Raw genomic sequence first — 17491 nt, 5'->3', positions numbered from 1 at the left:
TACTCTCAAGACAACCGCAAGTACGCACATATTCCTAAACGCCGACGGCTCCACGCGCTCACACTGAGCCTTACATGCGTCATGATAACACTCACATCCAGTGTCTACTTTAAGGGCAAATCACCCGGTGGAGATTAAGCGTGTCTTTCTACGCAGCTAATAAATTGATGATTCGCTCAAAAGCCATTTGTCCGTACCACGGTTACGAAAATACACCATTAGAAGCGGCGAGGTCGATTGCTGGAGACATACGAGTATGTTACATGCGAGTCATGAACGTTGTGACCCGAGGGTTAAAAAGTCGAAATTGCTCATATGTTGCTGTTGACACATCACCTCACCTCCTCACTCTAAAAACAACTTTGGTGTGATCGTATTACAAAGTACGCCATTTGGAGAGCCGTAGTCAATTCACCGGCGGTAAACGAGCAAGAAAGGGGGTGGAGTCTTAGGCTTCATTACTCAGAGGTAAAAAAACCTTAAGGTATCATTTCTGACTGCCGTCAAGTTGAAAAAACACATTCTCCAGAGAGAATGCAAAAATCACATTTTTAAGGTAGCGAAGATTACTAGCCAGATACAAAGGTGCTCGTAACCTGTACTGTAGATGCGTGTTTACGTCGGGTAAACCTACTACGGCTCTTGGAATGGTGTAGCTTGTTGCAGTCGTAGCACAGACCGATAGCTTTTTCACTGTGTCAACATTTTCTTTTGAGCACTGCATCATTTAAGTAACTTCCTTTTCCTAGCACCCAGCGGACGGATTTGCCAGGTTTTGTGCGATCTGTTTCATCTCGCTTGCGATCACGGCAGTTCACGAAGTTGAACGGACCATTTGTGAATCCAGCAGCATTAGGATAAACACGAAGAACACTTTGTGCTAATGTCTCTCCCATCATCTGCGCATTCATCTGACGAACTATATTCCAGCAAACGCCATTTCAGACCTGTCTGACATGGCAAAACAAACTTGCGGCCATTTTTTAATCTCCTGTTTTAGTTATGAATGGCTACTTCGCCACAGATGAATTTACACCTAGCGCTTTCTGCTTGAAGCATGTGGATCTGATTGGGTGTGAGCTGCTGGCAAAACAGCGTTTTCACTGCGCGAATCAAACTATTTATCGGGGTGAGGGCAATTTGGTGTTCGCCGGTGCCCCCTCCCCCCACCCCCAATCAAGTTCCCAAAGAGGCCCTGGTCACACCTGCCACCATGTCACTGGCCCCATGTCACAAAACGTAGCTTATTGGTTTGCAGTGCTGGAATGTAGGCTATGGGCTAGTACAGCAGCAACGGCTGCAATCACTCAGGTTCGTATACCAAGTCACGATTAAGAAATAAGCCTCTGAAAAAGAAACAGGCGAATTCTTAAGATGCGATTTGAGATACGTCAATCATATTTATTCCACAACACTGACTGGCATCCATCACAGACTGCGCATTGGTAGGATCGCAAACTTTGGCACAGTTGACGTTCAGCAGTACGAGCTCACCGCGGTGCGGTCCGTGAGCACGTGAACGCTTCGCAGGCATCCCGTGATTCCGCGGTCCGTGAGCACGTGAACGCTTCGCAGACATCCCGTGATTCCGCGGTCCGTGAGCACGTGAACGCCTCGCAGACATCCCGTGATTCCGCGGCCCGTGAGCACGTGAACGCTTCGCAGACATCCCGTGATTCCGCGGTCCTGTGAGCACGTGAACGCTTCGCAAACATCCCGCGAGCCGGCCGTAAAACTCACAGTCGACCCAAAAGCAGCGTCCAAAGACTCAGCCGATGCGGCACACAATGCTTCGCAGTTTTGATGCCGAACGGATGCCTACAAAACGGCACAACAATCAAGCAAACGCGGCATGGTAAGCCAATGAGCACATGAAAGCGTGGACATCGAAAGCAAGCTGCCCACATTGCACGGCATGTTAGGTTACGTCATTTCTAGCACACAACGTCGCAGTGAAGCATTTTCAAAACAAGGCTCAAGGATCAAGCTTAACCAGACTTCAAACCAGCTGTGAGCCCCGGAAGCCGTGCGTGACGCAGTGTGTATGCGCCCGCGTGTGTTGGCACGCAAGCAGCCATGGATTCCGCGTGGGAAGTGACTCGATCCGGTGAGAGTGTCGTGACTATGGCACCAGTGCTTTCTCCGCCTGTGTGAGCACCGCGGTGTCCTCAGCCCAAAGCCGGCCGCCGCGCGTGTTGGCGCAGAGGTCGCGGTCCATCAGCTGAGCCAGTGGCGGATGGGTCGTCCCCCCCCCCCTCTTGCGGCGCGAATGACGTCACGTCAATCCCGCTCCGCGGACACGGTGTAATACTGCGTACGGAGAGCGAGCCACACCCACAGCCGCTCTTAGGGCCAGCGCAGCCGATCGTATTCAACATTCACGGACGCCTGCCGCCCCTCGCCAGGGCCCTTCCGAGCCGCGCCGGCGCTGTCCCGATCTCTAAAGAGCCTGAGGCAAGACAGAGGTCAGACTGGACGCTTGACACGCGCCTCTGCCCCGCTCACACTGGGGTGAGGGGCACTTGGGCCCCGGTGGGGACTGTGGGCCCGGGGTCCACCTCCGCAATCTCCACTGCCGAGGTCGGACGCACCGCCGCCGGCAGCGGCACCGACTACCGAAATAGCACGGCGGGTTGCCGGTCGGCGGCGGCGGCGGACCCGCGTGCGCCCTTGCCGTCGCTCAGGAGCGCGTCAGGCCGCGTCACCAGCGAGGCCAGCGCACCGCCCGGCCCGTACAAGCGACGGCAGCGGCGCTACCGGCACCGGCGATCCTCGCCACCGGCGCGACGCCGCCGGCGTCGTCGGCGCCCGACGCCGACGCCGACGCCGACGTCGGTGCCGGCCCCAGGTCCATCAGGCCGCCTGTACAGGCTGGCGTAGCCGCCGAACATGGACGCCGGGAAGGCGGCACGCAGGCGCTCCGGGTCGGGCGTCCGGCGGGGCGTAGCGCAGCCCGACGGCAGCGGCGGGCGGCAGGCTCGGGTAGCCGCCCGAGAACGAGGTCGGGTACAGGGGCCGGGCCAGCCCCGCGCTGTGAACGGAGGCGCGATTAACGGAGACGCGTCAGGGCACAGTGGCTGGGTCAGGCCGGCGGGGGAGGGCAAGAGCGGTTGTCTTGACGGACAAGGTGCGGTAATTAGGTCCGCCTGGCATTGACGACAGAGGCGAGGTTGTCATGACGTGCAGGGATGACGGTGCTTGAGTGGGCGGGTTAGCCCAGCGTCAAGAACCTGGCACTCCACTGCCTTTCGACAAGCGATGAAAATGCCAGCAAGCCCCTTCCATGGAAGCTGGCCCCGCTTTGATCGGCCAGTAGGCATATGCAAGTAAAGGTCGCGCACAGGTCGGGAAAAGGTCGGGTGGGGTCCACAAGGACATCGTGCTAAAAACTTCATCCTCTCCAGAGGCGCTGGGTGCTGCATGACAATGGCAATAGAAAGGCCCCGGATCTCAGTGACCATTCCGTTCTGGTGCGAGATCGGGATGCAGCCCATCTCATCTCATCATCTCAGCTCAGCGCCCGGATGGAGAATCTGCAATCAGACTCGAGTGTGGTGTGGGCCCGGCCACACCTCCATCCGAAGTGGTCACGTGACACGCAGGTGACAGCTGACCTGGCTCTGTAGTCTGTTTCAACCATGGCGGACACCAGATGGATACAAATGACGTCATTTGTTCGTGCAGGCTATTTTGCGGATGCATATAGGGATGCATACACCAGGTAGATGTTCTCGGTAATGATATCCAAACGTTGCCAAATAAACAGCCTATTAATGACAAGGTAGCGGCGAGAGCTGTATAACCAAAGCGTGTTAGACATGAAAGGGCCCGTTCACCCAGCAATTTGCCCTTTGGGCTTTTTATGACGGTGCTTTCAGGCTGTCTTAACGCAACACAGAGCACACCCTGATCAACACGCTTTACATCCGGCCTGTTTTCTGATAACTGGCGCAATACGGTGCGCATTTTGATCACCATGCCCCATATTCAGCCTGTTGTCTGAAAACTGGCATAATCCACCCTTCATCTTGAACCCGTACTTTTTCCATTTAGGGGTGGAGGCCGTCGCTCGAACCAAAGCTGGTGGTCGTAAACCAATGGCTCGGTACTGTTCGGCTAATGTGCATCATAAATCGGGTAACCGCTTCACCACCTCACAACTGTTTTTGAAAGGTCGTGGGGTTCCACCCTGACTCTCGGCCAAAAGTGTCGTTGGCCCCCACGGCAATCAACATGGGAGATGCCAACGCAAACTCACTGAATCTGTTGGACGTGCCGTTGAGCCAAATTATGTATAAAAAATTAATTGTGTTCTTATCATTCAGTGAGCCAGTGTGCGACGCCGGAGATTGGACCCTGCACCAGGCTGGTAGAATAATGTATACACAATACTTTTCTAGCCTCAGCCTCAGTATCACCAGTCCGTTAGAAAGAATGGCGTCCGGACAGAAAGCCCAATGGATAAAAGTCGAATGGGAAAGTCAAATGGAAAGGTTGGAGTGGAAAAAGTCGACTTGAAAAAGTCGAATTGAAAAAGTCTAATGCAAAAGTTAAACAGAAAAAGTAGAACGTGAAGGGCGGCGACAAAAGGTCGTCAGAGGTAAAAGTTCAACTGGGATAGAAGTCAATTCGAAAAATCGAAAGACAAAAAGTCAGGCGGGATGAAAGCCTTAAGGAGATAAAGGTCTTATCGGAAAAAAGTCGACTGGCAAAAAATCGAGAGACAAAAAGTCGACAGGGACAATATATTCAACAGGAACAGTATGCTGACCATATATTGAATGTTTGCTTTATAATGTCGTTTAACCTTTCCTTCCCCCATAATGCAGGTCGATAACTCGACATAGGAGCCCTGGATTCACAACGCCGAACACAGGAATGTAGTTTCCTATGCAGTTGAGAAAATGGGCCTGGAGCCCGCCTCCCGATAAGCAGAAGAAATAAAAGTTGAAGGGCAGCGAGACGGGAGCAAGGTGACGTTGCAAAACAGATGAGACCGTTATTTAGACCTTGCATTTGGCCCGTTAGGTGAAAGCTTTTCTGAGCACCACCCTAATATTAGCCTGATGCCGTTCTGCTCCGTCCGATAGCATCATGCTCCGTCCGATCCCTGCTCCGTCCGATAGCATCATGCTCCGTCCGATCCCTGCTCCGTCCGATAGCATCATGCTCCGTCCGATCCCTGCTCCGTCCGATCCCTGCTCCGTCCGATCCCTGCACCGTCCGATCCCTGCACCGTCCGATAGCATCATGCTCAGTCGATCCCTGCTCAGTCCGATCCCTGCACCGTCCGATCCCTGCACCGTCCGATCCCTGCTCCGTCCGATCCCTGCACCGTCCGATAGCATCATGCTCCGTCCGATCCCTGCTCCATCCGATAGCATCATGCTCCGTCCGATCCCTGCTCCGTCCGATAGCATCATGCTCAGTCGATCCCTGCTCAGTCCGACCCCTGCTCCGTCCGATCCCTGCACCGTCCGATCCCTGCTCCGTCCGATCCCTGCACCGTCCGATAGCATCATGCTCCGTCCGATCCCTGCTCCGTCCGATAGCATCATGCTCCGTCCGATCCCTGCTCCGTCCGACAGCATCATGCTCCCATCCCATTCCATTGTCCTGTCCAGTCCATGCAGTCCCGCATGTCTCTCCCTGTGGCCACAGCTTTATCCACCCATCACACTAGGTTCAAATCCTGACGAATTTTTTGTTTTAAATCGTTTTGACTATAAGCGGTCACACATGTCCGAACTGGCCTCTATTGCTGTTAATGCTCTGTCTTGCGAATTAACAAGCTTCTGATTTTATCCCCGTCGACCTTTTGTCTTTTGGCTTTTTCCTATTCGACTTTCATCCTTTTTTACTTTTTGTCCTTCACTTTTTTCCGATTCGGTTTTATATCCCTTTGAACAATTATCCGTTCTTTTTACTTTTTGCCCTTTACGTTTTTTCGTTCGGCTTTTATCTCTTTCGATTTTTGGATGCTTGATTTTATGTTCGACTTCTTCCATTCTACTTTTTGACCGGGAGCCGGAAAAATGGGCGCGGAGTGGGGGCGTAGAGTCTATTTTGGCAGCAATGCCTCAGCGCAGAATGGGCCCATTGAACCACAGCTCAACAAGGACGAATTTGCCACAGAACATGGCAGGCTTAGGAAAGCTCCCCCTAAGACAGAATAGGTCAAGGACAGCTTAACTGACAAAGGAAAAGGCTCGGGGTGAGTCCTACCGCACCATTCGCACACCTCAGCTCTTTTCAGGGTAGGACAGGCTCGTGACGGCTCTTCTGAGGGCAGGACAGGCTCGTGACGGCTCTTCTGAGGGCAGGACAGGCTCGTGACGGCTCTTTTGAGGGCAGGACAGACTCGTGATGGCTCTTCTAAAGGGTAGGACAGGCTCGTGACGGCTCGTCTAAAGGGTAGGGCAGGTTCGTGACGGCTCTTCTGAGGACAGGACAGGCTCGTGACGGCTCTTTTGAGGGCAGGACAGACTCATGACAACCATTCTGAGGGCAGGAGGGACCTCACACAGCTCTCCACTCAGCTGGTCTCACCTGACCTGCGTCATGCCGGGCGGGAAGTAGTGCAGGGACAGACTCATGACAGCCATTCTGAGGACAGGAGCGACCTCACGCAGCTCTTCTCTCGGCTAGTCTCACCTGATCTGCGTCACGCCGGGCGGGAAGTAGTGCAGGACAGACTCGTGACAGCCATTCTGAGGACAGGAGCGACCTCACACAGCTCTGCTCTCGGCCGGTCTCACCTGATCTGCGTCATGCCGGGCGGGAAGTACGGCAGCGTGAACTGCAACGCGTCCCGCCGCAGCGTCTTGGGCTTGCGGCGCGGCCTGTACTTGTAGTCCGGGTGCTCCCGCATGTGCTGCGCCCTGCGCCAGTGAAGTGGCAGGTATGGTGAGGGAGCGTTCAGAATAGAAAGCTCGTTTGGGCAGATAATGGATTGCGGGCATTTCTGAACGCCTGGATCTGAGATAGCCATAAAAAATTAGTGGTTAATTTGCCATTCAGATCAATTTGAGCCGCAGAATGCATCTATTTTGGCGGGACTTCACTCTCGCACGAGCATAGGAGAAGCTGCAAAATACTGAGTCACGCGTCGCCTTCCGCTGTATCCATATGCCTCTGGCGCTGTGCTTAGTTGGGATGATTACATGCAGTCCAAGTCAACGCATACATTATGCTCTTCATCTCGTCAATATTGTCAATAAAGAAGACTCACGCACCGGAAGCATGCTATTTTTGGGAAGACGTTTATATATTTTGAACATGCCACACCAACCACCCATTTCTGCCGCATTCATGAACTGCGCAAGTCACACATCCCTTACGCCAGACAAGCGCCCAAAGACAAGCCGCCCACCTGAGTCGCTTGGCCTCGTCGATGAAGGGCCGCTTCTCCTCCTCGGTCAGCAGCTTCCACTCGGCGCCGAGCCGCTTGGAGATCTCCGAGTTGTGCATCTTGGGGTTGACGCCGGCGATCTTTCGCCGCTGGATGCGGGACCACACCATGAAGGCGTTCATCGGCCTCTTCACATGGCAGCCGGACTCGAGCGGGGCGGAGCTCATGGTGACCCAGGTCGGCTCGGGCCAGGTCGGCCCGGAGACGGCTCAGGTCAGTCACCGGTCAGGGCTCGACGACGGCAGGTCTGGAGCCGCGACAGCGCGCCGCTGTAACGAACAGGGATGCCGTCCCGGATGGAGGGACAGGAAATCGCATTCAGTTGTTGAGAAAGAAGTTATAATGCAGCCTGTTGGAGGAAAGTCGAAATGGTGGTAAAACGGAGGCAATTTGGAAGGCAATGCGCCGTCTTACAAAACGCACAATTGCTTTTCGTCAGTTTTTCGTGAGAAGCCATCTCGATGGATGCAGCTTGAGATCTATGACGTGTTACGATTGATACAATAACCTTAGCGAACCCCTTCGCGAGCCTGAGATGAACAGATGAGAAATGTCCCGTCTAGACTCGCTGAATTGCATCGCGAAGGACGACAGGTTCCTACTGTACCGTAAAATCAAATGCAAAAACAGCTCAGCACTATTCGCCCTTCCAACTGTGGCACAGATTTGGGGTAGAGCTGCACCCCGCGGGCGGCGCAGCTGGGCCGCCGCCGTGTCATGCCCGTGTCATGCCCGCGTCATGCCCGCGTCATGCCCGCCCACAGGGCGCCGGCCGCGCCCATCTGTTTACCAGCGATCGAACATCAGCGGCGTCTGTCGGGCCCGGCTGAACAATGGGGCGCTGCATGCGCTGAACGCCAGGGCAAACAGTACCGCCTGCCGCCCGCCGCACAGCTGCTGGCCTTGGCGACAGCCCGGCACCGGCCGGCAGACGAACACGCCCTAGCAGCTGGGGTGTGTTCGTCTGTTGGTCGCCGCCCTCAGCGCTCCGTGCCGCTCGTGGTTACGACAGAAGGGGTTTATGTGGTGGGAGCGTGGCTGTCAGAATGTGGGTCAAGGGGACTGCGTAGACGGTGACCACGCGTGCAGGCTGCTTTGTGAGTTTGGGGCAATGGTACGGATTAATGGTGTTAGTTGGGAGCAACTCCTAAAACGGTGGTGAAATTCTGCGCTAAGCGTTCCGACTTATGGATTAGTCTCTCAGTAGATCAACAAAGGAATAAGCACGGCAGGAGGAAACGGTTCCCTTTATACATGTTAAGGCGATGTGTACATGCGAGAGAGAGTCCAAACTTCAGTTGTTAAATCCTAGATGTAAAGATGTGATTACAGACCCACTTTGTCTGAAGTTCTAATGATTATATCCATATTTTGGCAACTTTTCCCTGAAGACCGACAGTGACAAGGACGACCTTTATAACCAACCTAGTAAAGTAGCTTAAGAAGCTGCGCTAATTAACATTGTGCCACTATATCACAAACTAGAATATATGACTACAAGCTTCCGCCATAGCGACTTCAACACTCCTGCCGAATCACCGAAGACCGTCTTTACTTCTGCTAGGATATAGAACGCTGTTTTGCAAGAAAATGATGCATTACATAACAAGGCGAGTACACGGAACTAGAAATAAGACAGTTCCCGAATCTAGAGAAAACAGACTGGCTTCCTTTGATGTTTTTTTTCTTCTTCTCTTAAGCACGACCATGCATACGTAAAGGCCACAGCTTTGTTGAGTCTGAACTGGATGGGGCGTGGACGGGTGCGCCTCATAAATCAGCTCCATCGGTGAGCGAACTGCGCAGATTGTCGAGAAACACGCTCGTCTTAGTGAATTGATTGGTGGATAAGCGGCTCCAAATTACGATGGCAAACAGTGGTTGCAAGCAGCAATATAGAAAGCAAATTCCGCCCATAGCCCCCTAGAGCCGGCTGATTTTTGCGCCCTGTGTGACAAAGGAGACGTTAGGTTTTGTGAGCTATGTATATTTGTAATGTCATACTCTTTATTGGTAGGTTGTGATTGCAATACGAGCATAGTGGTCACAAAGGACGCCAAGAAAAATGGATCATGCAGCACCTCTCACTTTCACAGTGGTCGTGTGGCTGCACCATTTCATATTGCAGAGTCATTTACGAGGCATTTAGTTTTTATGATGATAAAAGGTAGGTCCAACAGGCACAGTGAATCAACTAAATAAATTTAACGTCAAAAACAAAGTGAACAGCGCATAAAATAACAAAGCTGCACATTAAGTACAATAAACGGCGAAATAAGACCATTATGTTAAGAGCCTGTTTTCTGCACAATGGTGAAGGAGGCGTAATTTGTTAAATGACACTAAAATCGCGACTCCACCCCGCAGACATTTACGTCGCGAACGACACCCGCATCAGAGAAGTACAATGAGCGCACCGGGTTGGGTCGCATGGCATGAGTTATAGCCATACCCTGGCAATTACTACCAATCACACCAGCCAGAAGGCAAGGGCGTTCATCTACTGGGTCGAACACCGGTGCTAGCACGGCAGCCAGGAACAACTTGATTAGATTGGGCCTACCTCGCAGTCAGAAGTTTCAAATTTATCTGAGCAACCACATTTTGGATCGGTCCGCATTAACCTTATTTCCTGTAGGCTGTGGGGTTTACGTTAACGTGCCTGAAAGGGCAGATTCGTCCTCGCCCCATGCTCGCAGATCTCAAGATGTCAATATCCGCCTTGGGTACTTTGGATGAAATGAGCGCCATATGAATACTTTGTAGGCTAACTTGTGAAGCTTCATATATTCCTCAGGGACGGATTCAGGTGAACAATATCAGCCTAAAACGCCGACTACCAGCCACCATCACTATCAGCCACTATCAGCGTAAAACGTTTTCGGCAACCCGCCATTTGGCGGACCTAGAACTCGTTTTGCAGAATGTTGCCGCCGTCCTTGATAACATCGCATAGGTCTTTGCATACCCTACGCCCCCTCGCTTAATCTTGGGTAAGTTTTCCAAGCAACAGCGGACTCAGGTCATCAGGTAGGACGACCAATCGTGCACCATGCTGCTCAAACGATGCCTGCCAATTTCAAGTTATGATACCGTAATGCACAGAGCAAAACTACTGATTCATCCGTAGAGATCCCATTAAAGATGGGGATTAAAGATGGAGAAGGTGCAAACCTTGGTGATTTCGCAGGCAATGTTTATGATGCATAGAGACCATTGTGCATTTACGACCGTTTAGATCGATGTCAAATCTATATTTTTCCTTAAATATGACGGAAGTATGCTGCACGCCTTTGGTTTTATTTGGTTTCACGCGACGGACCCCCCCCCCCCCCCCCACAGAAAACAGACAATAACCTGGTCTCAAGATGTTCAGGTGAGGTTAACACTACAAACAGCGCACTTGTGCCGTAAAATGGCCTAAACTATCCATAGACTACCGGTACTCAGGTGCCGCAAACCACCCCGGAATATTTATTCCAGTCTGGATGTGTGTAAGAGTCTCAACAGAACAAATGAATGATTCGGACAAAAAACGCATTTATTAATGACTTTGTATAAATCCTCAGTATTCTCAGGGAAGAGAAAACTGCCCTTCAAGCTGCATGTTGAGGGATGACATTAGAAGTAAACATCAAACTGTAGCAAACCGAGTGAACCGCGTATGGCTCACTTGGTTCACTTCACATTTACAAATATCAATTTGCTAGTCGCGAGGATTCGCCAGCGTCTCTAATATCGAATGAAGCGGGTCGAAACACCTGCGTCAAACCATCTAACTCACCTTTCTACGGACTGTGGCCACGAGAACAACCGCGGTGCGGATTTAATGCCGTCAGATGCAGCCTGACGAGCTCAAATACCACGCCACGCGCTCAAATTCCTCGCGATGAGCTTTAATTTTCATCGACGCGCCCAAACTCCTCACGACGGCTCAGACTTGAGGCGACGCGTCCAAACTCCACTTACGCGTTCCAGCTCCCCACAGGCGCGCTTCCAGCCGGCGCCACCGTCCAGCGGAGCCTGGTAAGCGCCACCGCCGGCCGCGCGCCGCCCCTCCGCCGGCCGCCAACTGACACGCTCTCCCGCGCCCCGCCGCCGCGCCGGAAGTGATTTGCCGCGATACACGTTGTTTTAGCGTCACTCTTTTTACCCGGCTGCACTTGTCGGACAATGGCGCACGCCCTCTATTGGCATGCGCCGCGCGCGGTCGCCGGCGCGCCGTCGGGACAATTGGCGGCGTTTTTGCCTCGGGGCAGGCGCGGGCGACGCGTCGTGCTCGTCGCGTGCCACCCGCCGCGACGCCCCGCGGCGACTGGCCGCCGCAGGCGATGCAATGCCGCGTCTGCAACGCGGCTTTTTGCGCGGAGCGACGCGGTCGGGCGGCGTGCGGAGACGGCCAGCCGACCAATGGAGAGAGACGTTACAGCGGCCGCCGCCGCCCCCGGCCGGCGGCAGCTCATCTGCGGTGGCGAGCATCCCCCCATCCCTCGGCAGACCGCGGGGTAGCGATCTAAGGTCAGGGTGAGGGCGGTCCCACGCCCAGGAGTGGGCTCGCCGGTCCGTCCCCCTCCAGCCAGCATCACGGGAGTACTGAGGAATGTTGGTGAGGCCGAGCTGCCGGAGCAGGCTGCCGCGCCTGTCGCGCCATATTTTCTACGTGTGTCTGGTCTGACTTCACTGGACAGCCATGCCGCGAGCCACGCTTAAGCTCTGGCGGTACGCGAAGTACCACGGTGGTGACGGCGGACTGGGGCTGGAGGACTCCTCTATATCCTCACTGGACAAGGACAGGGCTCATCTGTCATCCGTCATCTGCTGCTCATCTGCTCACCTGTCGGGGCATCAGGGCGCCGGCGACCGCTTCATCTGTTCATCATCGGCGTTGTCGGGTCGTGGTGTGCAGTTGCTGCGGGTGTGGGTGCGCTGTGCGGCCTCATCGGCCTTGAAAGGAGAGTGCGGGATAGCTTGTGTTGCTTTCTCCGGTGTTACTCCCTTCGGTGTTACTCTCTACAGTGTTACTCACTTCGTTACACCTCCCGCCAGGTGTAACTAAGAGTCTCAGCAGATTCGGGTTATCGCGAGCGATGTGTTCATTCTGGTGCTTTAACTGTACGGAAATGCTAGGTCTCGTAGCATGTCACTGAGGTCTGACTGCGACGAAGAAATATCGGCAAATTTACACGGGTGGAGAGCGCCCACTGTCTGCGAGCGATGGGCGAAGCGATCACAGCAATGTGACCTTTGGGGGACGTTACGGACTAGGCGTTCAGTATCGTATGCGGTGTCTGTGTGCTTTAGTGTCGTGTGCGGTGCCTTACATAGGTTTCGTACGCGGTACCTGATATCAAATACAGTCTCCTGTTATTCTGTCCAAGGCAGCATTCATGATCCGAACTAAATCTCAACCACAAGAGATTTGACTTTTGGGGGACATTGCGTTGCCGCTATTGAAGTATTCGTCTATGCCAAACAAATTCGTGTTGTTTGCTGCTTGAAAAATATTTGGCTTCTACATGGGTCCGGCTATTTTACACCGATGGACAGCAACACAGCAACGCATGGCCAAAAAGTGTGCAGTTCACCACCAAATTGTAATGACGTCATTGGAGTCTTTTCTATGCAGTACTTTAATCGACCTGTTTTGAGGCGCAAATTTTTACCACTTGCAACAGAATCTCGCTCATGGTTTGTCGTCGTCGTCAGTAGAGCTTTATGACGTACTCAGCTGCTCAGGGTGTATGGCGTCGCCTGCCTCTCACCCTGACAGGAAGGGCGGGCACTGCGAATTACAATGCTTTGCGCTCCGAATAGCCAACTAGAAGTCAATATTATATGTTTGGGGAGGTTTTCTGTCGTGGTATGACCTCGTTTACTATCAGACAGAATTACTAGCGTTTGCTGTACGCATGCGTCTTCTGCTTTCATGTTTTTCACATTTATATCAATGAGTGCCGCGACTTCGTGTTGCCTTTTTCACGCCCAGTTTAACATCCACTCGGACATTTTCCTCTTTGTTTCTATGCTTTGGGGAGACGCGTCATAGCGCATTTGCTGGCCAGAGTCAGCGACGCCCGACAAAGTCCTTTCAAGTCACCTGAGTTTCGTTACCACCGTGCATACTGCACCGCACAGACCGGTTACAGTCCATGCCGCAACGCCCTCCACACCAGCTGTGTGCTCCGTTCCTCCCGTCGCCATAACCCTCTGTGGATGCGCTAAACGATACGCGCCCAACGGGGGCCGTTCCGATTCGCAGACAATCTCCTAAGCTTAACCTAAGTGCCGGGGCGAATCCGGCGCGCGTCTGGGCGGCCGTGTCGGCGTGGCGCGCCACAATGCGCGCCGGCGCGCCGCGCTCGTCGTCCGGTCAATGGGACTGTAGCCGGCGGCGCTACGGCGCCCCGGGGAGCCATAGCGGGCATTTTGCCGGCAGCCGCTTTAGTGTCGGCACACATTTGACTGATTGGCTGGGCGGGAGGCGCTAACTGCCCGGATTTGGGCGCGTGCCGCACGCCCGTACTCTTTGTGGTGATTGAATGTCGGCGACAGTCGCGCACGGCCCCCCGGAGACGCACGGGCACCCGGCCGCGCCGGCGGCGAGCTCCGGAATGGTGCGCGATTTATGGGCTCGACTGTTTCAGGAGCCAGCGCCCAATGGGGTCGGAAATACCGGCTCAGCTCGTGCATTATTGCAAATCCCCGGATTTATGCTCTGTAATGAAATGTCCGCGTATTTCATCAAATTGAATGATGAGAGCAAACTGCTGATTTGAATATCGTGACTGTGGTGGCTTAATGGTTAGTGGTGGTCCCTGAAATATGCGCTGCGGAATGGACTGATTTTTTAAAGTGTTTCCAGCATATTGCAGGATATGACAAGCCTTTCTGAAAAGATGGATCACGAAGGAGCTGCTTTACATAGGAAAGCACCAACAAGATAGCGGTAATTCGCCAATGCGTGCCGGCAAACGCGTCCAATACTGCTTCCGCATGCTTGGGCCATCCCTCCACAGTACATCAGTCCTTCAGCGCAACCACGCTCGCAAAGTATTCATTTGCATTTCGTCTCCAATGGTTTGGAGCATATTCATGCAATGTGTGCAAACTCAGGCTGTCAATGTGGATCGCTTCTCTGTCGCTGCAGAGCAGACCGTTGCATCGCTTCGACTTCGAGCCCCGCCCAAGTCTGTGAGAAAGGATGGCTCCGCGTCTGTCGGCGCCGACAGAGGAACTTTTCGTCGGCAGCGCCGCATCTGAATTAGCTTTCGAGCGTCACAAAGGCGGCCCGTCCTGGGATGTGATTACCCTGTTCGGCGCTTTGTGGCGCGCTCAATGCGCTGGGCTGATTAGGCTGGGTCAGGCGGCCGCCGCGCTGAGTGGGCCGCCCCTGACGGCTTTGTGCCGATGTGCCGGCGCACGTGCAGACGGTCGGACGCGCGCCGGGCACCTCCGCCGCGGAGATGCCCGGTTAGCTCCTTTTATGCGCGACTCGGGTCTTCCGGCTTGGGAAGGTAGGGGCTATATCGCGGAAACAATGCTCAGAATATGCAAAGTTAGTGTCCTACACGCAACTGTGAAATGCAGAAACTTTCGGAAGGTTTCAGGGAAGCAAAGGAAATAATCTTTATTTCAACCGCTACTCGACGAGGAGACTTCTAACATAGCTTTGTCTACGTCGAATCTGCCTTGGTCTGGTTTAATTTATTGCCATCTTCATGTTTGCTAAAGCATCGGGCGCACGCCGAGTGAGTACCGTGTGCCCAGACCCAAAACTGGCGGGAATATTTCGCTCAATGTACATCGATATCAAGTTGCAATAAATGTATTTATGTCAAAAATGTACAAAGTGAGCGAGCGAGAATAAAGTTACATAGAAATATACACATAAAGAAGATACGGAAAACACCCTCGACTCTGTGAACAAATTGTGACTAGGGGAGAGACGAAATGTGAACATTTTTGTTTTAGACGCCCTGTATCGAGCTGTAAGTCAAAAAGGCCTCCATGTGACTTTGCAAGCTATTCTCATGGTCACGGATGTAGAATATCGAAATGCTCCAAATATTTTCAGACAATGCATAAACTTGGAACAGCAGTTTACGCTGTCTGAGTCGATAAGGGACACGATGCTTTCTTCGACGTACCTCAGTTTGTGGTGTAAACCTGTCAGTTAGGCATTTTGCTGTTGCATTGTCTTCAGAGATTTGTAGCTTACGTGCTTTAGTTTGTTCAATGGACATGTTTTCCTTAGCCGTCTTGGTCATTGCTTAAAGTCTTTACCAAATGCATACAGTGTGTGCACCATAGATATCAAGGACTACAAAGGACAACAGCTGTTTGCCAATACGTGAAAGTCGACGCCATCTTGGTAAAGATATCGAGCCGTCTGTGCGGGTAACCTGGTATGTTGGGGTGATCGGTATTTGGTGGTGGTGGCGAGTACTTGGGTATCTTTTGGCTCTAGTTGGATATATTGCGTGGTAGCAGGGTGTCTGCAAGCGACAAGTTTGAACAACTGGCGACAGCTTTGTTTTTCGTGTTGTTGTTATTGGTGGTAACGGTGCCAGTCGGTGGCGTCAATCAGGCCGCATGGTTCTCTTTCAAAGGAACATTAATAGTCTAGTTGGGTTCAGTACTCCCAGGTTTTTTATTTTTGATGATCTCTTTCGACTTCTTAACTGGGCTGCCTCACTTCTTATATTCGTCCTTACCAGCTGATTACCTTTCCATTGTTATGCATTAGAGACATTGAAACTAATAATTTATGTTTATGCATTTTCCTGCCTGGCTCCTGGATGTGTATTTCTCTAAGTGGCAAGTCACATTCAATTTGAATTACCTGCTGCTTTATCTCCGTAAGGAACGATGCATTCAATGCTGCGTCGAAATTATGTCATTGTTTTGCTGCCTGTTCCTAATGCAAATAAGGCATCGGTATCGATGACGTGGTCGATCCCGGACACTTCCCTTTGGAAACTAAGCATGGTCTGAAAAACCTCTACACCGAGTTATTGGGCGATGGATTAATATCTTAAATCAAGAAGTGTTGTGTCATGAAATAGATAAAACACGTATCCCGCGGCATTGTAAAGGGATTAATATGCACGAAGCTGTGTTACCGGACGCATTATTGGCGTTATTACTGTGACAATAATTGCTACGCGGCTACCGATCCGTGAACACCGGCAGCATCACCGCGGCACCAGGTGTGCTGACGTCCATCTCACAACAGAATCAGACATCGCTCTCCTGGACGCCCACCACGGAATCCGGCACAACATCTGTTCAACCCTGCAGGACTTGTTCTATTGGCGGCCCCGCCGATGCTTGACGTGAGCGCGGCGGAGCCGTCCGGGCCAGCGGCGGTGCCGCGGCGTTTGGCGCCAGCGGTGGGCTCACACTCCACAGACTTTCGAACGGGCATGACCGGTATCACATCGGACATGACCGCACCCGACCCCGGCGGGGTTTTGAGCACCAGGTAGACTGGACGATGGCGGCGTCACCACTGCTCGGTGTAGGCACCAAAATGCTTTATATGTGGCATCACCTTATTAAACCTTTTAAAATTGGTTCCAGCTTTAGTCTTCGCTTTCGCGATCTTCCACAGAGACCTCGCCTCATGCATTGCAATGGCCGTCAAAGCGAGTCTATGTTTCTTGACTGTTCAAATATGGCGGCCGACTTTACGTACCAACAAGCGGACCGCTCCGTTCAGCTGCCTTATCAATTATGTCTATGCTGAGGCCACTGATTTAAACGAAACAGTCATGGGCCATTTTAAGGAAGGGCCAATGTTGACTATGCGTTTTTGGAAAGAAATGACAAAAATGGATCCAGGCCCCCAAACTCGGAGAGCTTCCATTGTCCCTGCTGCCTGATGTCAATAGAAAGCAAAGAGCTCTGTATAACCAGTCCATGTTGCGCTCACGTCCTTCTCGCTTGTCAAACTTGCGAGGTCCTATCATGTGGTGCCCTTTTTGCTGATATCCAAACAAGCTATGACCATGCCCGCATTTAAGAGACAGGCACCTGACCGCGTCAGAAATCAAGGCCGTATTACAGATGAGATGGATG

The 17491-nt window shown here is 52.7% G+C and overlaps 1 protein-coding gene across 1 annotated transcript; it reads right to left on the bottom strand.

Annotated features, from left to right (window-relative positions):
• Nucleotides 1–2853: 2853 nt before the first annotated feature.
• LOC119096604 (transcription factor SOX-14) lies at nucleotides 2854–11444 on the bottom strand. Its single transcript, XM_037219506.1, has 4 exons — nucleotides 11381–11444; nucleotides 7373–7680; nucleotides 6759–6881; nucleotides 2854–3031 (listed from the first exon to the last, which is right to left on the bottom strand). Exons 2-4 carry the CDS (start codon nucleotides 7576–7578, stop codon nucleotides 2854–2856), a joined length of 507 nt encoding a protein of 168 aa, XP_037075401.1. The 5' UTR covers nucleotides 7579–7680; nucleotides 11381–11444.
• Nucleotides 11445–17491: the final 6047 nt, after the last annotated feature.

This window comes from Pollicipes pollicipes, unplaced genomic scaffold (assembly GCF_011947565.3).
Source record: "Pollicipes pollicipes isolate AB1234 unplaced genomic scaffold, Ppol_2.1 Scaffold_4295;HRSCAF=5057_pilon_pilon_pilon, whole genome shotgun sequence".
NCBI lineage: Eukaryota > Metazoa > Arthropoda > Thecostraca > Pollicipedomorpha > Pollicipedidae > Pollicipes > Pollicipes pollicipes.
This window is presented reverse-complemented; position numbering and strand designations above follow the sequence as displayed.

Bases quoted from the DNA above. Each gene is read 5' to 3' on its own strand.
- LOC119096604 (XM_037219506.1), bottom strand. From the start codon at position 7,578: ATGAGCTCCGCCCCGCTCGAGTCCGGCTGCCATGTGAAGAGGCCGATG. The intron at 6,882-7,372 runs GTGGGCGGCTTG...TCACTGGCGCAG, and splicing joins GACGAGGCCAAGCGACTCAG to GGCGCAGCACATGCGGGAGC. The intron at 3,032-6,758 runs GTGAGACCGGCC...CTCCGTTCACAG, and splicing joins CCCGGCATGACGCAGATCAG to CGCGGGGCTGGCCCGGCCCC.